This window comes from Nestor notabilis, unplaced genomic scaffold, assembly GCF_000696875.1.
Source record: "Nestor notabilis isolate BGI_N333 unplaced genomic scaffold, ASM69687v1 scaffold3875, whole genome shotgun sequence".
Classification (NCBI taxonomy): Eukaryota; Metazoa; Chordata; class Aves; order Psittaciformes; family Psittacidae; genus Nestor; species Nestor notabilis.
The window spans coordinates 63,154-85,355 of record NW_009927818.1 but is presented as its reverse complement, the minus strand read 5'-3'; the positions used below and the strand labels follow the sequence as shown (position 1 = coordinate 85,355).

The 22,202-nt window shown below is 48.7% G+C and overlaps 1 protein-coding gene across 1 annotated transcript in view; it reads right to left on the bottom strand.

Annotated features, from left to right (window-relative positions):
* Positions 1–147: 147 nt before the first annotated feature.
* Positions 148–22,202, bottom strand: part of EIF4G3 (eukaryotic translation initiation factor 4 gamma, 3) — a gene marked incomplete at its 3' end in the record, with an annotated part of 63,820 nt that continues 41,765 nt past the window's right edge. Inside the window, exons 12-24 of the mRNA XM_010014230.1 lie at positions 21,136–21,385; positions 18,914–19,071; positions 17,655–17,780; positions 12,511–12,681; positions 11,383–11,580; positions 9,861–10,007; positions 9,330–9,566; positions 6,480–6,584; positions 4,676–4,808; positions 3,572–3,666; positions 1,373–1,466; positions 1,001–1,118; positions 148–371 (exon numbers count right to left, since the gene is read on the bottom strand). Of these exons, the coding sequence (XP_010012532.1) occupies positions 148–371; positions 1,001–1,118; positions 1,373–1,466; positions 3,572–3,666; positions 4,676–4,808; positions 6,480–6,584; positions 9,330–9,566; positions 9,861–10,007; positions 11,383–11,580; positions 12,511–12,681; positions 17,655–17,780; positions 18,914–19,071; positions 21,136–21,385 (2,056 nt within the window). The remainder of the gene's footprint in view (positions 372–1,000; positions 1,119–1,372; positions 1,467–3,571; positions 3,667–4,675; positions 4,809–6,479; positions 6,585–9,329; positions 9,567–9,860; positions 10,008–11,382; positions 11,581–12,510; positions 12,682–17,654; positions 17,781–18,913; positions 19,072–21,135; positions 21,386–22,202) is intronic.

The window sequence follows — 22,202 nt, the reverse complement described above, 5'->3', positions numbered from 1 at the left end:
AGGACCCGGCACTGAGCCTTGTTGAACCTCACCCCATTGGCACAGCCCATCAATAACATTCACACCACTGTCACTTTTTCTGATATATTTTCCCTTAGGCCTTTTCACACAGTCAGCAGGATTCCCTGAGTATGGAACAGCACTTACCAGACTCCTTGGCTTTGTTCCTCTCTGCCTCTGTGCTGTTTCTATCCATCTCCATGCCCCCTGTCAACTGCTTCACTGTCTCCAGCATCTCCCTCCGCTGCTCCTCCTGTGCCTGATTGTCGAGCAGCAGCTCTTTACTGCTGCTGCCCCGCAGGAAGGTGTTGGGACGGGAGAGGGAAGGTGGCAGAGGTTTGTCGTTCTTCTCCCTGCCCGTGCTCCCGCGACTGCGGAACAGAAACCATGTCTGCTTAAAGGTTGTGGTACGAGTAACCCCTGCTCACAGTGCTGAAACGCTGGACAAGATACTGGAGAGCTTTAGAGAACTGCAGGTAAAAACCCCACACCTGAACCCAGCAGGATTCTTGTCTCAATGTTTTACAGTTGTAGTTACACAGAATATAATCAAAATAAACTCAGGTCTCAGAGATGGACAAACACAAACACCCACAGAGTGGACAGGCAGAGCCCAGAGAACACATGGAAAAGCAACAACATCCTCACAGCACCCCTTACAGCCCTGACCTGACCTGCACACCTATTCACTACAACATTTTACCTGAAGGGTTTTTAACCTGTGATAAACTACCAGTGAATGAGACCTTAGGTGAAGGGTGACCAAAAAGGGGAAAACATTCACTGTAATGGCTTTAAAAATTAATACTACCTGTCTCTCCTATATTATAAAATGTTTTAAGATAACTGGAAGCACACAGTTGGAAGGGGAAAAGAGGCAGTCATTCCTGGAAACTCAATGAAATTCTCTTCTTTCTGTGTGCTGGTAACTAGAGCAGCAAGAGGAAAGCACCAGTGTGCAGAGAGCAGAAAGGGAAGTCATTGCTGGGCTGACACTCACCTAGTTAAGGCCCTGCGAGAATCTAGTTCTGAAGATGGAGATGAGGCAGATACAGATGACACTGGAGGCTGCAGCGCAGAAAACCTGTTCAAACTCGTGGCACTTGGTCGTAAGGAGTCTGGAGGTTGCAAAAACAACACAGAGAAGAGCGATGACAAGGTCAGTAACCGCTCACACCTCAGCATCTCAACGTCATTTAAGCAATAGCTGGTTTTGGAGTGATGGGGAGAGAACTGAAGAGAAAAGGCTGGTCCTGTCCCGCTTCCACCCCCTTGTCAGGCAGTCACATGTGGTCATGAGCATTCCCACCCAAGTCCACCCCTGGCAGGGTGGCTGGTGGCACCACAGAGGGCAAGGGCCTGTCGGACTCACCCATCTCGCTTGCCTTCGCTCCACCACTGCTGCCCTTTCCCCAGCTGCCCAGCTGGGCTTTAGGCACAAGCTGAATCTTCTCGTCTATTGTGGGCTGTAAAACACATCAAGACACCCCATTACCAGGCTGAGCGTACATCTTAACTACAAATGGGTGTTTTTGGCAACAAACCCTGTCTTGTGAATACAAGAATACTTTTAACACAGGTTTGGAATCAATCACAGAATCCCAGCCTGGTTTGTGTTGGAAGGGACCTTAAAGCTCATCCAGTTCCAACCCCCTGCCACAGGCAGGGACACCTTCCACTAGAGCAGGTTGCTCCAAGCCCGTGTCCAACCTGGCAATGAGAAGCACAGACCATGCTAAGTGGTCACAACTATCCTTCTGCTGAACACTTCCATTGGATTTCTCTCCCCCTTTGCAGTGCTGATGACCTTAAGTTCCTTGCCAACCCTAACCATTCTATGATTCTATGATTTATCCCTTTTTGGTGGTCTGTGAAAGGCAACATCGCAGCATATCCCATCAGTGCATGGTAAACTGTAACTGACCAATGTTGGAAGAACCTTTTTTGGCTTTGCATGGACATTAATTTTAATATAATTCTTTGTGCAAATGGATCTTCCAATGCAGACAAAGAAAGAGCAGAAGGATGAAACTTAAAGGACTTAAATGAACAGGCCATGTGTCATAGCATTAAACCTGGCCTCCCACTCTGCAACCCTCAAACTCGGTATAAATTCTGTTACTGAGTTCCAGAGAGGGGAAATTTATCACCAAACTTTCTGAGTCACGTTGGGAGACCAAACCCCACCCAGAGACAGAGGACACGGACAACAAAGGGATCACAAACAGCCTTTCCACAGCGTCACTGAAAGACATTCCCAGTGACCAGGAGCTTCTTTTTATTGGGAACTCTGAAGTCCATTAAGGAGGAAAAAGCACAGGACATCAGCACTGGGAAGATGTTCAGAGGGTGAAGAATGACAACAGGCTGCAGAACTTGGAGGGAAAACATCCAACAAAACGAGAACATTGATTTTACAATGCTCTGTAGGTGAATGTATTGACAAGGAGGTTGTGACTCCCAGATCTCTTCATACGAGCTCCCCTCTCCTCTGACAACCCAACTTGTGGAGCTTGCTCTACTTGTACTGCAGCTGTACTAAAAGGAGTAGAAAGGCTTTGCCCAGATGAGCTGTAAGCCCAGACAGAAGCAGCCTGAATCCCTCCTGCTAATTAAGTTTTGGAGCCTGTTTTACGACTCCCACAAGGAACAAACTGAGTCTGATCTGCAGAAGGGCTGCAGCCTGTCCCGGTTCTGCTTTACAGCTCTTTTTCTAACCCAGGCACTGAGAGTAAAACTCAGGGAGAGTGACATTAATTAGGACAGGGAATGTCTAGGAATCTCCCTGATTTATGGGAAGGCCGGAGTTCTTGGTGAGAACAGCCAAAGCTGCTCTGAAGATCATCAAAAAGAGGCATCTCCAAGCTTGCCTGACCTGCAGCCTGAAATAAATGTTCCCAAAGTACCATTCTGATGGTAAAAACACAGGGAAATGCTCATCTGGAGGATGGGTGTGAAAGTTTATCACATACTGTGGGATGCAACTGCGCCACACACGAGTCCAGGAACACCATAAAAGCGGACACAGCTCTTCTTGTACTGCTTGAACCTGTCAAGCCTGGAGCACTGCCACGTCAGGAACATCATGTTTTCAGGTTGAATGTGGCATCTTCATTCTGCTAAACAGCAGCGTCAGAACAGGGCCTTCAGAACTTGAGGCAGCAAAGGATTTCTGCCCAGGCAGGTGCTTGAGACCCCCGCTGCATCAGCCACATGATGTGCTGCATCATCACACACAACACCCTGACTCATGTTCAATTTAATCATTTAGTAAAACACACATTTACCAACAAAGAGAACTTCTGGGTCACTAAAAAGATGCCATGAACCTGAGAAAAAATGTGTGTGTACTCCTTTCCCTCACAACAAACAGAAAAGGAATACTCAGAAGACAAGAGAGTTTTCCTCTGTGCTTTATTTAGGCACAGGATTAACTCAAGGGATATAAAACACCCCCAAACCCAAGTTTTGACCTGTAAACACTGTGTTGATCTTTTCTAGACAGACACACAGAGTTAGACAAGACCCTGGCATGTTTGTTGCTTTGAATGAGTCTCGTGCTGGCACCTACCTTGGTGATTTTAAGGAACTTGGTGGGGTCCAGCACTCTGCTGTTCTTTGCCCCCTGCACAGTGTTCCAACCGCCTTCATCGACCCGCTGGACACCTGACAGACAACAAACACAACCACCCTGAGCTCATCCCTGTGGCTCCAGCAGCGTCCAGGGGGACAAGGACCATCACCTCCAGGTCCAGCAGGAGAAGGAGACGGCACAGTTCTGCTCAGCCCCAGCACAATTCTGTGCAGAAATCATGTCTTTTGGGAGTGTTTCTTTGGAGTAAGATGATGTAGCCAGGTTGCCTGACTTTATTATTACAAAACAGCTTTGACACAAAACATCTTGCTGTTTGCAAAGGGTGGTTTTGGCTGTGATTCTTCCTGGTCAGGTTTCTCAGTATCTGTTCCTGTGATCTGGATGTGGCTGCACACGGTGCATTCACAAGCTCACCAAAGGAGCAGACCACACGCCTCTGCTAACCCAAACCCACCCCACGTGTTGCACAGGTTTCAGCAGCGCTGGGCTGGTGTAGACACAGAACCCCTTGGGCAGTCCCGAGTCCCTCCCTTCTCCTGATGTCAGTTTTAGGGTGATTAAAGCCTAATCCTCACCATTCCCCTGCAGGTAGCACCAGCCTCAAGGGCTGGTGGCAATTTAAGGTAATGCCAAGACACTTTCTCCTGCTGAGTTAACAGCTCACAACTCCAACAGCTAAAGTCAACATGGTTACTCTTGGAATTAGATGCTCTTCTCTTGAAATTGGATTCTGCTGTATGAGAGAATGGATGGCAAATCTGGCTCCTGCGTCCTGACTTGTTACAACACATTCCTGGCAGCCTGACACCAGATCAAATATGGTTTGCATGAACGTGAAACTTAAGCACTATTGGCCTGTGGTTGTTTCTTCTTTCCCCAAGGGATTTGCCCCCTAAAAAAATCGACAGAGCCAGTCCATGGCATGTCTGTTCCGCTCCAGCCTCAGCCACAATCAGGCCTCGATTCCCTTCACTTTATACACTAAGGAAAAATCAGATTTTTCTCTGTTATGTGGGATTCCCTCCATGGCCACTGGATGGGAAATGAGTGAAAGGAGCAGCCGGCTTGGCTTGTACTTACCCGGTCTCCTCTTCTCTTTGGTCATGAGTTGTTGGACCTTCCTCTGCTCCTCTTGCTCTTCAATCTTGGCTTCTTTATGAATCTGCTCGATGGTCTTGGGGCCCTGGTCTGCTCTCCGCGACACCCAGTTGCACTGGGGAAGAAGCAAAGACGTGCTCAGACACACTTCCAGGGGAGCATTGGGAACAGAGTGTTTTACCCTGCGAATGAGGCACCACCCTCCCACCCTTGTCATGTCTTGGAGGGGCAGCTCACGAGGGATTGGGGTCATGTTGTGGAAGTGGTTATCCAGCACCACAGGTCAAAGCTATGTGCTCTGGTACGGACACTAGTAGGTGTTGTGGTGGAGAGTGGAGGTTGCAGTGAAGACCTGACTCTGCAGAAGCATGACTGAGTTCAGGACATTTTAACCCCCAGCATCCTGCACATTCCCAGCTTTCCTGTCTTTCTAGGATCAGAAGAAAGAGAAGACTACAGGGACGCTGCTGTCACTCTCTGTTACTGACACCCTTTGCTGAAGCCCTTCCTCCAAGCTCGAGATAAAAAAATGAAACCCTGAAAAAAAGCAGCAAGAAGTGACTGCATCTTATCTGGAGATGGTGCTTTGCCACTCCTGGATCATGATGGCTGAGACAGGAATCCTGCAGAGAGAGGTGGAGCTGTCTCTCCACTAAACAATTCCGCTGCTTGATGCGTCTATCTGACCATACACTGCACAGATCCATCTCTCCTCACTTAACCCAACTGTCCCTTGATGTTGCCACAACCTCATTACAGCCTTTGTGGTAACTACCATTGTGTACCCTGCAGTCAAAACGGTGACTTCAGCTTCCACAAAACCCCAAACCAGCTTCAAAACAGCTGGTTGAGGTACGAGTAAAACCTGCTCAGGACTTGAGTCAAGCGCTGTCTTGTGCCCAAAGCTGCTGTCACACTACAGGGGTGACATTACAGGCGCTGGTCTGTGCAACCTGCAGTCACATCCTCAACTGCATGGTACAGAGACACCCTTCACTGCACGAGGCTCCAGCTTTTAACACTTTGGCCACATTCAAAACTGCTGTTTTATGACAATATGGACAAATCTCCACCTGCACCGTGGGTGCACTTGTCTACACCACGGTATTACTGATCTATGGAGTTCAGGGTGGACCCACCACTGTCACATCCTGACAGAGCAGATTCCATTTGCTCCTGTCTGCACAATGCAGCAGGAGACAACTAGCAGACGCCTGGCTGTGCCAGCAATATAGGACCAGCTTCCAAGGAGATCCATACTGCCTTGGGGAAGAGCCCTCACCACTGTTACAGCCACGCCAACCACCCCCTCGCGTGTGGGGGACGCTTCTCAGAGTGATTCAGCCCCATCAGCACAAGTGCTGGCAGGGAACAGAAACACCCAGAGCACATGGAATCAAAGGCAGTGAAGCAATGTGACTGACACAGAGAGGCACAGGGGATGCTGTGGGGGAAACCCACCCAAAACCTCTCCCGTGACAAGAGCTCAGGGGTGTCTGCTGCTATGAGGCTGCACTAGGAGAAGCCAGCGTGGACATGTGTCTGAAATCAAGCAGAACCAAAGCACCTGACACAAGCAGTTCACCCATCTACCTACACTGGCCTCTGTTATGGCAAGATGAGAGATTTCTTGTCTTTAATCAGCCAGACTTTTGGGGCACAGATCTCCCCCTAACACTCCACTGGTGCTGTACACACACTGTAAATCCCTGCTCTTGCAGGAGAGCTCTTCCAGCCCGGACGTGAAAGGGAACATGTTCTTTTACTTACTTGAGTTAGTACCTACCAGCCTAAGGTCTATCACATCCTGAAGCATGAACCGAATCCTTGAAGACGTTTTCCTCTCTTTCACAATCTTCTCCATCTGATTAAAGTACTGGTCCATGCGAGGCTACACAAGAGAAACATCATTATCACCAGTGAGTCTTAGAAGAAAACAGAAACGCTCCCTCAGGTGGGGAGTGAGCAGGTTCTGCATTTCTGTGTCAGAAAAACACAGCTGGGGACACAGAGCTGCTCACCAGAGAGGTGACTGTTGGGTCTCACATGTTCCCCCAGGTTGGATTTGAGTGTGCACAGTGCAAGATGTGCAAGAAATGAAGAACAAATCTGTGGGCACCTCCTTCATCTGGCACTTGCTTTCTCTATGTATTTAAATACTGAAATAATCTACCCCCTCTGCATGGAATCCCAGCCTGGTTTGGGATGAAGGGACCTTAAAGCTCCTCCAGCTCCAACCCCTGCCACGGGCAGGGACACCTTCCATAGAGCAGGTTGCTCCAAGCCCCTGTGTCCAACCTGGCCTTGAACACTGCCAGGGATGGGGCAGCCACAGCTTCTCTGGGCACCCTGTGCCAGCGCCTCAGCACCCTCACAGGGAAGAGCTTCTGCCTCAGAGCTCATCTCAGTCTCCCCTCTGGCAGGTTAAAGCCATTCCCCTTGGTCTGTCCCTACATCCCTTGTCCAAAGCCCCTCTCCAGGTTTCCTGGAGCCCCTTTAGGCACTGGAGCTGCTCTAAGGTGTCCCCTTCAGGAGCCTTCTCTTCTCCAGCTGCCCCAGCCCAGCTCTCTCAGCCTGGCTCCAGAGCAGAGCTGCTCCAGCCCTCGCAGCAGCTCCGGGGCCTCCTCTGGCCTCGCTCCAGCAGCTCCATGTCCCTCTTGTGCTGTTCCCCAGAGCTGGATCAGGGCTGCAGGGGGGGTCTCCCCAGAGCGCAGCAGAGGGGCAGGATCCCCTCCCTGACCTGCTGCTCACGCTCTGGGGGTGCACCCAGCACACAGGGGGGTTCTGGGCTCAAACACACACTGAAGCCCATGGGGAGCTTTGTACATAATGAACCTGCCACCCACTGTGGTTTTTCTCACAGTACAGCTGCTGGCTTCCTGCTGGCAAAAAGGGGAGTCCTGCTCTACCTCAGCCTGAGAAAACTGACTCAGGAAACTAAACAGGTATGAAACTAACCCTGCAGGTACCGTTCCAACACTTTGCCTCCCTGAACTGGCTCAGCTGGGGTCAAGTAGGAGAAGCTGCAGCAGAAGCTGCTCTCTACCAGGAACCTGTTGAATGGGCTCAGCTGTAAGTGTGAAATCCCATGAGCTCATTCTCATCCAAGAAGTCACGATGTGATGGAATCCAAAAGGGTTCACATTAAGACATCAACTGGTATCATCAGAGAAGCCTCCAGTAGGTCTAAATTTAACCTGTCAGGCTCCAAAAAGCCTATTTCCCCCAAAATGGAGCTCTGGCTGTTTTAAACTGAGTTTCAGGGTGGTTTTACAAAGTGTTTCCCACTCCCTCACTAGAAGTAGCCAAACCCTTTCCCTTCCACTTGAACAAGGAAGAAAAACCCTGTTAAAATTTGGTTCTGGCTTTGCCTTTGAAAGGTTTCAGCTCAAGAGCAAATGTTTCCAACGTTAGGAATGACGGGGAAAATATTTGACATGGACTTTGTCCAGGAGCTTTAATCATAACGCTCACTAACACTTCAGCTTCAATAAAAATGTGTAATAAAACATCTACCCCACTAATAGAAAATAAAGAACGGATTATCACTTGATAGGAATAAGAAATCACAAAGACAGGACAGGGGCAACACGACATCTGCCAGTGCTTCCCTGACTGTACTCGCTGGGCCACGTGGTGCCACGGCTCCAGGTTGCAGAAGGGGCCAGTGTGACAAAATGTTGGCTTCTACCACATTTCCATGCTCTCAAAGACCAAACCAGCATCCAGGAGCCATCAGCATGACCTCAGCTACTGCTCAGAAGTCAAACCCTGTTTTCTTCCCAAAGCACGTGGAGAAATTGAATCCTGCTCCTGGCACTTCCAAAGCCGTGTTGGTGACGTGCGCGCTGCTGCGTTAACAGTGTATTCAGCTGGGGGATCAGTGGTGAACTGCGCCGGTGTGGCTGCAACACGGAACAGTTTGGGAAGCTGCTTCCCCATAAGGATCAGGATTGATCCACTGTGATCCCTGCAATCCAGAGCCCTGTTAGGAAACTCCCTTCCCGAGCAGCTGAAAGCAATTACAGCTCCATTTGCTTCAGAGCTGAGTCCGACTGATTCCTGGCAAACCCCCCGAGTACTGTTTCATCCCAAGCCTGGCTTTGGGGAAGGAAAAGCAGATTGTCTGTGGCAGGAGGAGCTCAGCGAGCGTGTAATGCTCCATGCTACATAGATGTTTGTTGGAAAATAGGGAGGAGGTGGATGGAGCACTGCAGTTGCTTCACTCTGGAATGATGGTGACACAAAATGATGCATCCACCAGGATGCAGGGGTGGGGAGTGTCAGGCAGTTAATGAGGGTTTTTTTAGATTTAACCCTAAAAATACATTAAAGTGGTACATTCTGTAGGTAATATAAACCTTCAATGGTAAAGAAACAACAAACAAAGTTTTCTAGACTCTGTTTGGATTAAATATTTGGAAACAACAACTGGAGAACACTGCTGAAAACACTCCAGAATGTTACAGACAAGGGGCCAGGTCATGATGAAACATCCACAGGAGCAGATGATTTCCTCATGCCATACTCCCATTCCTGAAGGAAAACCAAGTAAATCTTCAAATAAACCCTCCCTACACCCATGTTTCCATCCCTGCCCACGAGGCCTCATCTCCCACTCCTAGTCCTGCCCTACCTTTGCCTTCTCAAAGTCCAGGTCCTTGCCAATGGTGGTCAGGAGGCGGCAAAGGCACTCGAGGGACTCCTCGTCATGGTTCTTCAGCAGCTTCACCACGCAGTCATGCATGATGGCCTCCGTCAGCATCTTCAGTTTGAAAAGCTCACCAATGAATTTTATATTCCCAATGGATCTCCGTCGGGCTTTGTCCTTGGCCTCTTCCAGCTCGTCATGGAGCCGCGTCTTCTCCTCTGGCTGTATAACAGAAAAACAGCTCTAAAAGGCCATGTTCACAGAGCACAGATCACTTCAAAGGTCCAGTTTTATGTTTATTATAGTTGTCGTTGTGCCTATTTACTCTTTTTCTCCTAAAGCCCCAAACGAGGATGGTCTAAACCTGCTGATCGAGGCAAACAGTTTTTATTAGGCTCAGTCACAATGACAGAACGAAACTCCTGACTTCCAAACTCTTCCCACATCAACTCCCTCTTCAAAAGAGATCATGTTCAGAGGGAGCTCTTAAGAATTTATGGGGAAAACACCACTTACAGTGGTTGCAGCTTCAAGTTCTTTCTGCTTCTTTTCAAAGACGTCGTCGTCAGCCTTGTCCTTTTCAAACTCCTTCTGGCAGCGATTTAACAGCAACTTGCGGAAGTTCACCGTGCTCCCGGGTTTGTCTGCCATGGGCACCTTCAGCTGGAGGACAAGGAAGGAAAACATCAGCAGAAATAGGGCTAAACTCTACGTGTGAGTGAGGTTTCCTATGAGCCATCATCACACTCTGTCATGCACTTCATATTGGGTAGCACAACCCTGCACAGCTCTGGATGTCAAAGCATCGTGTCATGATTTCCAGTGGAGCTTTACATTTCGGATGTAAAGTCACACTCAGAACTTGGCTGACACCACCTCAGCCCAGAGACAATTAAATTTACATCCACAGGATCCTTTCTAAAGACACACTGCTTAAAATTACACTTGTTCTGTGCTGCAGACTCTGGAGCTGTGCTCCTTTGCTGTGTGCCGTGAAGGATCAAGGGCAGAAGGGGGTTATTTCATCCCAGATACTGACATGGGGAGATTCAGGTTGGAGATAAGGCAGAAGCTCTTCCCTGGCTGCCCCATCCCTGGCAGTGTTCAAGGCCAGGTGGGCCCCGGGGCTTGGAGCAACCTGCTCTAGTGGAAGGTGTCCCTGCCCGTCGCAGGGGTTGGAGCTGGATGATCTTAGGAGTCCTTTCCAACCTAAACAATTCTCTGATTCTGTGGTTCAAATTCACCCTCTGAAACGAGCTGTCTGAAGCTCAGCTCAGCCCCTGTGGGCTCTCCTCTGAAACGAGACAGAAGCTGAACTTTCCAAACGTGACTCCAGCCTGTGGACAGGCTGGAGAGGGGCCAGAGAAAGGCCACAAAGATGATCCAAGGACTAGGAAACCATGTGAGGAAAGGCTGAGAGACCTGGGCTTGCCCAGCTGTGGGAAAAGGAGACTCACAAGAGATCTTATCCCCTTGTTCCAGTATTTAAAGGGTGACTACAAAGAAGCTGGAGACTCTCTGTTTATCAAGAGTCCCATAGAAAAGACAAGGGGTGATGGGCACAAGTCACTCCTGGGGAGATTCTGACTGGACATGGCGAGTTTTCCCACTGAGAACAATCAGTCACTGGAATAATCTCCCCAGGGAAGTGGTGGATTCCCCGATGTTGGACAGGGTGCTGGGACATCTAGTCTACGTCATGCTTGGCCTAGAAAAGTTGGACCAGACAATCCTTGAGGTTCCTTCCAACATGGGATTCTGTGATCCTATGACTCGTTGCATATGACTCTCGTGAGCAGGCAGAGCCAAGTGTCCTCATCTCCAACCAGCACATCACTCCAAGCAGAGTCCACTGCCTGCAGGCACGGGCAATGGCTGCTGAAGAAGAAATCCCTCACAGGAATGATTTTTATTGATGTTCAGAAACTAACCCTTAACCCTGCTCTTGCCACGCTTGTGTTACTGCCCATCAGGTCATGGGGATAATGTGCAGAACATCCCCATGCAGAGGAATCTTCGTGTCTCTGGCAGCTCTTACCGTTACAAGACACCTGCACATGTTGGCGTAGGCCACCGAGAAGCTGGGTTCATCGATGGCCTTCTCGAAGACCAGGTCGATGACTCCTTTCAGCCTCTCTTCTGTGTCTACCGTCAGGTCTGTCACTTGCTTCATGAGCTGGTTGAACATCTGGGGTGTCAGCTTGTTCAAGATGCTTCGTACCTTGCGGAACAGCTCCTGAAGGACAGAAAAACTGTGAGTTTAAGCCTAAGTCAAACAGACGCTCTCAGAAACGAGCCGGGACACAGCGTAAAGGTGAATGGAAATATGGGAACTTCCAGGAAGTTACACACAATCCAGCTTCAGTTCTAACTCAGCTACCAAAGACCAAGGCTGTGGGTAGGGTTTCGGGAAATGCCCAAGTGCTTTTTGCTTCCTGTACAACAGAGGCACAAGGCTCTTGCTGCCACTCAGTGAAAGTGTCTTCGTGGATCAGTTTAGCCATGAGATAAACTAACAGGGAGTGGCCTCCTCCTGCCTCAACCAGAGATTATTGACTTCTATATTTACTTCAAGGCACCTTTTTCCCCTACCCAGAATGATAATGAGGTCAACAACTCTGCTGTTAACCCTGAGAACAGAATTCCTGCGTCCCTCAAGCCTATCCCAACTTAGCCTACAAACTACAATCTGACCACCAGGTAAACATCTCTGCCCAGAGTGGCTGCCCCATGGAGGAGAGGAGGGGCAGACAGACACATAGACGTGCTGTTGGGCTGGACAGGAGGAGCTGAGGGAACTTCACAGAGGAACCTCAGTCTTGCTGAGTCTAAAAGGGGATGAAAAGCAAGTTCTGTGCTGGAAGGTTGAGCTTGTTTGCTTTAATGGAGACAGAAATATTCTAGTAAAGTAGCAAAACAATCCTGGAGGAGAGGTAGTAGGTTGTCTGGTGTTCCCTCCTGAGAGTCCCTTAACAGACAGGGTTGCCATTTAAGCTCCAGGTCAAGAATAAACACATGAAAAAAACAATCAAGGCAGGGGAGAGCTGTGGTTTAATCTGGAATTCACTGCCCTTTTCCATGGTCTTACACAACAGCTAAAGCAAATCCCCAGCCTCCCTCTGTCACACACTGCTGTGCTCTCCAGAGCTCTCACCAACACTCTCACCTGGGTTTTGACATTCTCTGGGTCCTCGGTTTGGTTTTCTCTCTTCAGGCTCGGCTTCCAGGCGTTCTCTGCCTTCTTCAGGTGCACATCCTCCTTCACACACACAGTGATGATTTTCCTGGGCTCTCTCCTCTGGCCTGGCTGCGATCTCCTCGGTCCAACATTCAACAACTAGGACAAAAACATTCCTTGTTATATCCCCTTTTAAGCTCACATCTCGACAACACACTCCAGGGCACATGCCAACGCCGACAAACAGCAGCTCCTCCTTGGACTTTGAGGACTCCCTCTGACCCAACACACTGCTCCACGTTGGTCAGAGGGAACATGAAGACACCAAACATGCTTCTCTCAGGCAGCTTTTCCCCAAACCAGGTATGGGATGACCACAGCCTACACGCATCGGCGATGCTCCGGATGCTGCTTGAGCAGAACTGAACCCAACCGACCAAAGCAGCCTCTTGAAAGCCAGAAACTGCGTAACTGCGACATCACAGCAAAGGTGTATTTAAGGATTAGTAAGTCCTTAGGGGTGTATTTCAAACATCCCAAGCAATTAGATAAAGATAAATCAGCAGCTCTGCTGAAAATGTGAAGTTTTACTGGAGATTGCTCCAACAAAGCCGTTCTGAGACAGGAATGACACAAGCCACACTGAACGGAGCATCACCGTGGCTCCTGATTATAGAAACATGGATCCTAACAGACATGGGTCAAACCCTTTGTAGTTTCACAGAAGAAAGGGACACATGGTACTTTGTTTGAAACAGCATCAAGCACCTCTCTGCAATCCTGTATAACATGATGCTCCTCCCAGTCAAATCAGGTACAAAACCTGCCAAAACCGGGGAGTATTTCATCAGCTGTACAAGTGACAGGGCACAAGACACCCCAAACTCCCTCTTCATCACTGGGAGCTTCTGATTAAGGATGAAAGGTCACCAATGTTGTCAGGTGATTCCTCCCACATGCTCTTTCATACTTCTGAACTCATTCATTAGAAATGTCCAAGCTCAATGTAAAAATCAGTACAGCAACAAAACTCCATTATCAAACCCTGTTACTTTCCACAGAAGTCATTAATCTCCTCAGGGGGCAGTGGGCAACCTCCACGTGAAAGAAGGGCCATTAAAATAATTTCTTTGTTCAACAAAGGGATTCAACGAGCATCAGAGAGGCAAAACCAGCTCAGTTATTCAGCTTCACTGAATACAGGAGGAAACTGCTCTTAGCTGGTGCCTCTTACGTGGTGTATCAGCCCCAAACCTGGTTTTGCACTATTAAAAGCCCAAATCCTCCTTAAAGACAGGAGCTTGTATCTGCAATTTGAACTGCTTGGCTTTGACAATGTCAACGTGTGCTGTGGATGAAAGCAAACACAATCACCACCACTGCTGGAGCTCTTGTTTGAGCTTCATTATGGATAACAGCAACAGAGTAAGCTGTTGTCAAAAGACAACAACCTCACGCTGTGCATGATGCATGGAACAGGGTGACATGGTACGGTGTCACCTATACCCACCACCTACTGAGATCTTTGTCCAGATCCCAGCAGCACACACAGAAATAACCCATCACATCATTTTTGGGCGCAAGCCATAACTGTAACACAACTGTGTGAGTCCATTGCTCATGAGAAACCAACAGTGGAACGAAACAGCAAGAACAGGGGGTCTTCACGATGCTTTTGGGTGTTAGAACCTTCCTGCACCAAGCACCAATCCGTTCTGCTCCCACCAGCTTGAGAGTTGGTGTCGACAGCCCTTGCTCAACACCAGCACGATGCAACGAAGTCCGCTTTGGATATTGAGACACCCACCTCTGGTTTTATGCCATTTCATTCAGTTCTGCTGCCTAAGTTCTAACCACACTGCAAACATATGGCTGTGGAAAGCAGAAACTTCCCTCCAGCTGGAAAACCAGACAGTAACGCAACAGCAAAGCGACTGGTTTCAGCCACGCGTGTTAGACCTCACCACACAGCTCCTGGCCCACGGGAAGCTTGGGAATCAGAGCCAGGCTGGCAGCGGGCCCTGAAATCCGAGTGTTTGGGCTCGTTTCCCCCAGGAACATGGGCAAAGCCAATGAGAGGGAACCTGTGGCTGCCCCGTCTCTCCTGCAAGAGGCAGCTCCGCTTTGCAGAACCTTCCCACCGCAGCTGGGCCACAGGGGTATGGAGCTTCCTGGGATAGGGGTCCAGGAAAGCCAAAGCCTTGGCATGTAGAACAAACGTGCCTCCCTGAGGGAGGTGACTATTCCCCTGGCAAAACAGGTAACTGCAAGGAGCACTTGTGCATCTCCTTGTGCAGCATGTTGCATGCCACAGCCTCCTCAAACCTGGCTGCCTTCAAGACCAGACCTTCAACTGCATTCACAGAACAAAGACTTCCTTTAGGGTTATATTCTTTTAATATCTGTGAATAAACTCAGTTCAAACTGTTGGATTAGGTTTTAAAAGCAGCGAACAGGAGCCTCCTTTGAAGGTGTAATAAAATAATGCACGGATCAAACTTAAACCAGAAAAAATCTGGGTTTTTTTGGTTCCAGATTTACAAGGCAGCAAGTTAAAGATGTGCCTCCTTTTTGTAACCCAGCCCAAGTGAATAACAACGGGTCTGCACCACCTGTGATTACAGAGCTGCAGCTTGCACTGAAACAGTATTTTCCACCAAAGGCACAGAGAAACGATCACCAGATGTTACTGCATTCATTTGGATTACCTGTCTTCTGGATGAAGAGGGAGCAAAAAAGGAAAGCAGGAAGAAACAGGGACAAGCCTCCTGCAGAGGAGCCCAGAACTCGCAGCAGCACAGCACAAGCCATTGCTCTCCCTCAAGGTCCACTTCCACTCTCAGGCCACGAGTCACAGTAATGCTTTAAAAACCATCCCAGAAGTGAAAGAACTGCTTCTTCCTCTGTAACAGGCTTCAAATGCAGAAGGGGAAGTTGAGCTTGGCTGCTAGGAGTGACTCTGCCTCCCAGGGAAGCACAAGCATTGAGGTGACTTGAGCTCCCATCACCCCATTCTGCCTCGGTGCATGGGGCCGACAGGTCCTCTCCAACCCTAGCTCTTTGTGTTTGAACTTCCTACCCACTGCACTCCTCTAACTCCTCGTCCACATCAAGAAGTGTTTCTGAGCTCCACTTTGTTCCTGTGTAGTTCCACCCCTCGTGGTGTTTGATGTGACATTCATCAGTTCTGAACACAGTCATACAACACGTTTAAGCAAAATAGAAGGAAATGAAGACAAAGCCAAGGAAGCAAAACAAAAGAGTCTCAAGGTGCCAAAAGCTTGTTAGCGCCGAGCTGCTCGACATCACCTCGAGGGCGAGCGATAGGCAGTGGGTTTAATGGTTTATGGGCATGGCCTGTGCAGAGGTGGGATGACCGAGTGGACAGGCAGCGTACGCGCAGGGTTTTGCCATGCTTCACAAGAAGACAAGGTCTGCTTTTGCTCAGGGCTGAAACCCCTCTCGTCCCCTAACCACCAGCGCCACGGGGCCGGTGAAATCACGTCACCTTCACACCCTCCGTGACAAAAACGCAAAGGAAGGCTCAACTCCGGGAAGGCGCAAATGTAGGATGTATGTTATGTGCTGAATGCTCCAAATGAACGGGGTAAGCAGGACTTACCTTGTCTCCCCCTTTCCACAGGTCTGCAAAGTGCAGACCCCTCGCGGATCCCGCTCAGGCCAACGTCCCAGCATGCCCTCAGCTGGTGATGTCCCACCCACCACTGAAGACTGCCTAGAGGGGTACAATGCAAGTCTGGTTTCGGTTTGTTTTTAAACAAGGTTGCACCTTTTTGTAAAGTTTTCTGCCAGTGGTTCTTTATCAACAGTGGGCATTAGGGAGAAAGACAACTCTACAAAAAGGTGCAAAGATGTGGGGGGGAAAGGGGGGGATTTGGCTTACCCCTAGCGGCAGGTTCCTCAATGGTGGGTGAGGCGAGACCAAGAGAGGGCATGCTGGGGGCCCGCACCGAGCCAGGGAAGGCAATCCAGGGTTGCTCTGCACTTTGCAGGCCTGTGGAAAGAGAAAGAGTGACAGGGACGTTACCGAGACGCCGGGAGGCTCGGGACATCCAGTGCATGACAGGAGAGAAGGTGCTGCAGTACGACCTCCAAGTCCTAAACAGAGGAAGCGAAGTCGACCTCCAACTGCATTGAGATTTTGGGAGCCAGTGGTGCTCTGAGAGGAACCAGGGCACCAAAGCTACCCCAAGACATAGGCACACACCCCAGAACGGAGGCACGGGCCACAAGACCACTCTCAAACCAGAAATACAACATCAGCTCAAAATCACCGGGTTTGACTCTGAGTCTCAGGAAATGTGCACACTTGGAAGTCAAGGTCATTCAGTAAATGCTTCCAAAACCAGCAGATTTGAAAGATAAATGATGGCTACATCAATAGATACATCTGGAGGGAGACACTGGATGTATCTTAATAGGGAGCTGAAAATTCTATGATTGCTCCTAATGGAGCAGCCTCCATCCTCCAGCCATGCTGACTGGGCGGCACCATCCTGGGGGGCACTTGCCCCCCAAGGAAGAGATGGCAAAGGCAAGAAGGAAGACTCCAGAGAGGGATTTCAGAGCTTGGGCAAAGCCAGACACAACGGGAAGACAAGAAAGGGAAAAAAAAGCAGAGGAAAAGGCAGGGAAACAAGGAATGAAGTGACCAAAGTGAAACACCACGTGGAAGCACAGAGAAAGCAGGAACACAGGCGCTGTGTATATTGTGTACTCTTGTCTTTCTGGTTAGTCAGACCTCTTTGCTCTATCAGTATGTTTTATGACACAGACTCCTGTGATGACACATGCTGACGCCGGGTTATTGTATGAGAAACGTGTGTTCACACACGTGCCACAGCCAGATCCTCAGCGTGGAAACGTGTTTCCACACCTCTGGCGCAGGGAAAAGGGGAAGGAGATCAAATCCATTGAAGACCAATACGTACCAGTTCAAACCATCCACCACGCTTTCCTAATTTGCCTACAACAGCCAAGACAACACCACCCTGGCATTCATCCTGACACAACCAGAACCACCGGAGCATCGGTAGAGGCCCAAAAGCCTGAGGATGGACTTCATCAGCATTAAGGCCAGTTTTTAAATTAGCAAGTTGGGGTAAACTCACACTTCCAGACACGTTTCTTCCCCCGGGGGTTTGCCTCCCAAAATCAGCAAAGGCTGGTGTGAAGTCTGGTCCTCGAGGCAGTATCCGGGGGTCCAGAGTTCTCAGTGGCAGTTTTGGCTGATTGACCTGCATCGTGGTGCAGAACAGACACAAACAGGACCTGTTCAGCACGTGCTGCAGCAGAGTTCACCCAAGTCTACAAACAATCTCTGCTAAACCACAACAGTTACATTTAATATCCAAACAAATGCTTTGAACAAACCGTGCAGGTTTTATGCATCCACACTTATATTACACATAAGCATTTAATGTAAAATACATCTTTGCAGGTGGCTCCTGAGGAGCTCAGTGACATTTCAAGGCTGAGCATGACTCTGGAGGATAAAATTAATGCTGACATGGGCCTGCCTTGGTTCAGGATCACAAAACTGCCACCTTCCCTCAAACAAATGTCTTTTGTGTTAACAAGACAGATGGCCAAGCAAGCAAAAGCAGCTCAGATGCAGTCAGAGCAGTGAGAAGCCATCACGGAGAACTAGTAGGTGGATGAAATCACTTGGGGAACAATTTGTCTGGGTATGAAATTCAGAGTGGAAACGTTTCTGCACACAAGGATCACCTACATCCTCATCTGTGCTTGAGCCTACTACAGAGTGAATCTGTAGTGGTTACATCAAAATCAATGAACTCCATAGTCCTCACTGAGAAGAGAATAAGGGCTTGGTGTCAGCACTTCAGAAATAACAAGTATTCCAGTAAGCACAGATGTACAGCAGGGAAAATCACATTTGTAATAAGGCTGGATAGAAATCACACAACTGCTTGTGAGCCAAGGTTTTATTATATCAGCTCACAAAGAGTGACATGACTGTTTCAGACCAAAGAGTTTGTCCAAAAGCTTGCCTAACCATAGAATTGATCTATTTAAATGCACCAGCTCTCCATACAGTCTTGCTTTGCTCCTTAAGTCTTCATGGCTGGATCATCTTAAATGTTAATAACAACCCAGTATAACTGAGTCCAGACAGAGACCATTAAAAATGCTTCAGTTCTTAAATCATCTGTGCACATTCATTAGGCACCAATGCCTCTACTGGAATCAACAGAGGCAATCAATATCAATACTATCTATTGGAAGTCTTCTGTGATGTGACACCAGCCACGTATTTCCCCTTCCCAACAGAAGCCTGCATCACACCAGTCCAGGAATAAAGCATGCACTTGGATTTTTATTTCAGGATTAAACACACTGCACATACCTGTTTTATTGGTTCTCCTCTCACTTTGTCGAGAACCACGTCGCTTATGGGAGGCAGCCCCTCTGGCTTTTGGATACAGGCAGGCATGAACTGGAAATCCAGCAGGAACTCCCTGTCGTACTGCTTCTTCCCTTCTGGGTCCAGGGGCTTCCACTGCTCTATAGGGAGAGAAGATGCCTGAGATTCATAGGGAACCAAACCCTCTGCTCTCCAAGAAGTGTTTCCACTAAATCCAAAGGGAAGAGGTTGCTACAGCTGCCTGGGAAGTTTTAATTCAGCTTTATTTTCCTTTTGAAGGCAGCGAGGAGAGGACACACATCAAACACTGGGGAGCGTATTGCCAACATCAGCAGCAACCTCACGCGGAACTGACCACAAAATCCAGTTTTAACCTATGTCATCTCGTTTCAACTCTGAATTCCACTCTCCTCTGTGATATGATCAAATGAGGCCAATTTCCAGATTTGGGGTGAAAACGCAGACCTTAAAGCAGGGGTTTTGTGTAAATATCCTTTGAAAACACAAGAACACGGAGCCTTTAACAACCCATGTTGGACGTAACAGTAGGAACTACAAGAAAACACACAACCACAGGCCACGCTCTAAGAGTTCCAACTTTTCACCCATTTTTTGCTCCTTTCCATGCAGAAGAACTATAGGAGAACCTCGCCTGATGCAAATCAAAATGTAAACCTACAGCCATTCCAGCACAAGGGAACTGAGCATCTGGAAGCCTAAAGATGGGATTTTCTTTCCTGGCTGCACAGTTTGGAGTTAGGAAAGCAAACCTGGATTTGCTCGGCAGCCAGGTTGGCTTTGTCAGGCCCCTGTGCTGGGGGCCCCTTCCCTTCTGAAGGAAAACATCTGTACAAGATGCTGCCTTTGTACTGCACTGGTGCCCAATGGCATCACTTCCCATTATTCCAGGTCAGGTTTGCTGTTAAAGGATTCTATTATTCCTTTATTTCAGTCCCTGATCACCAGCTTTAGGTCTCTTGGGTTCTCACCATCCTCATCCCTGCACAGGCCACAAACAGGAACTAATTTCAACAATGGGCTTTAGTAACTGGGAATGAAAATCCATGAAGGTGACTACAATTTTAAGATCTCTGTGCAGTTTTACTTCTGCAGAGCTTCAGGATAAAGGGGTGCAGAAAATGGTTTGGTGTCCCAGCCAGAATTCCCAGCCAGCTGCCTTTCCACTGTGCCACAACAGCCTCCATTTATCATGGAAAAGCACTGACAGCACCAAGAAACAGTCTGTATGCACAGCTTCCTTCTGCTGGAAGGTTCTCAAGAAGCTGTTTTAACATGAAAAGCAGCTGGGCACTGTCACAGGCAGCCCTGGCTCCCCAGGGTGGGCACAGACCAGGACTGAACACACAATTCCTCCTATGGAAAAAGGCAAAAACTCGCCCTCTTTAGAAAGAGCAGAGCTGAAATCGAGGGTCACTGCACCAAGCAGCCCGGGCTGCTTTGCAACCACAGTGTAATCACTTAACAGTGCTGCTCTTTGTCCAATACCTCACCCACCAGGCTCCAAAGGTCCTTCCTTATTCTGTTTTAGAGGTGAATTAACAGAGGTTCAGGTCTACAAATTAAATACCTTAATAAATAACAAAACCACACGTCAGGTCTCTATATCCAGCAAGGAAAGGACTGTATCGTGTGGGCCCACACTTGGATTACTTCATCAGAAGAACTGCACTCCCACAGTTCAATAGCAGAGCCTGGATGAAACCACCAACTCTTTCCTTTCCTTACTCTTCTAGGAACCTGAAGATCTATGCAACAGTTTACCCAGGAAATTAAATCTATCTAACACACATACTCATATTTCGGACCCAATCCGAACTTTCAAATCTCTTATTGAAGGAGTATATCCACTTACATGGAATTTCTTGGATCGTTCTCAGCTGTCAATCACACAGGAACCAATTCACCACCGTTTCCGTTGTGCTGCAGCCAATGTCCTCAAGAGCAACAAATTCAAGGAACTGGGGATTTTCTCCCCAGTTTTTACCACCAGCAAGAGAAAAATAACTTTCCTCTTGTGCTCCCCGCAAAGGAAGGAGCCTGTTGGGTGGTGGATCCCAGTGAAATGCTGAGTACTTTTCTAGCCCCACTGGAAACACCCTTTATTCCATGGGGAGGATGCACGGCTCTTAAAGGAGAGAGGTACAAACCCAAGCAAGCTCACAGGAGTCCGAGGCAGGATTTACCTGGTTTATACTGGTACACGGGCCCTTCGCCAGAGCTCTCGGTGAAGCCCGAGTTTGCTTCAGTTCCTTCTCCCTCGGAAATGCTCTCGGCACCGTTCCGCACGGGTTCCGCCTCCTGCTCTCCGTTTTCCTCCACAGGTTTCACTTTTTTAAGCTCAGAGGGGTCTCTCTCCAGTTGAAACCCATGGCTCATTTTCTCCTGGTCGGATTCAAGTACTTTGTCACCTGAAAGTTCCTCTTCTGCTTTAGGCTGAAGCACAAGATGGAAACACAAGAAGTTTTGTTAAAACCACCCTGCTGAGATTCAAAGCACGTGAAACTGCTCTTATTTATTCACACAGCGTTTCTGTGTGTCACAGGAATACACACACATCTGGAACAGTGACACAGAACAACCCGCAGAGCAACTGGGTGATTTACTGGTTCATTCCCGGAGAGAACCCACCGATAATGAACAGTGCAACTTAACGTTGCCCATGGAATCCCCAGGAGCTACTGGGATAGGATGGAAGGAACTGTTAAGCCCCACAGCCATGAGCAATCCCCAGCCTGGAAAGCCAACCTCACTCTTCTCCCCTCCTGCAGCTCAGCACCCCTCTTACAGGGCACATTGTACTTGGTTTCACAGAATCCCAGCCTGGTTTGTGTTGGAAGAGACCTTAAAGCTCCTCCAGTTCCAACCCCCTGCCACGGGCAGGGACACCGTTGCTCCAAGCCCCTGTGTCCAACCTGACAGCCAGGAGCACAGATACAAAGTGGTCACAGCTATCCTTCTGCTGAACACCTCTATTGGATTTGTCTCCCCCTTTGCAGTGCTGATTTCACAACGACAGCCAAAGATCAGTGCTGCAGAACTAACATTCCTCTTGTATCCCTTTTTAGCAGTCTGTGAAAAGGCAGCACTGCAGCACATCCCATCAGTGCTGGCAGAAGATCACAGAATCATAGAATCACAAGGTTGGAAAAGATCTTTAAGATCATCAAGTCCAACCATGGCTGCCCCATCCCTGGCAGTGTTCAAGGCCAGGTTGGACACAGGGGCTTGGAGCAACCTGCTCTAGTGGAAG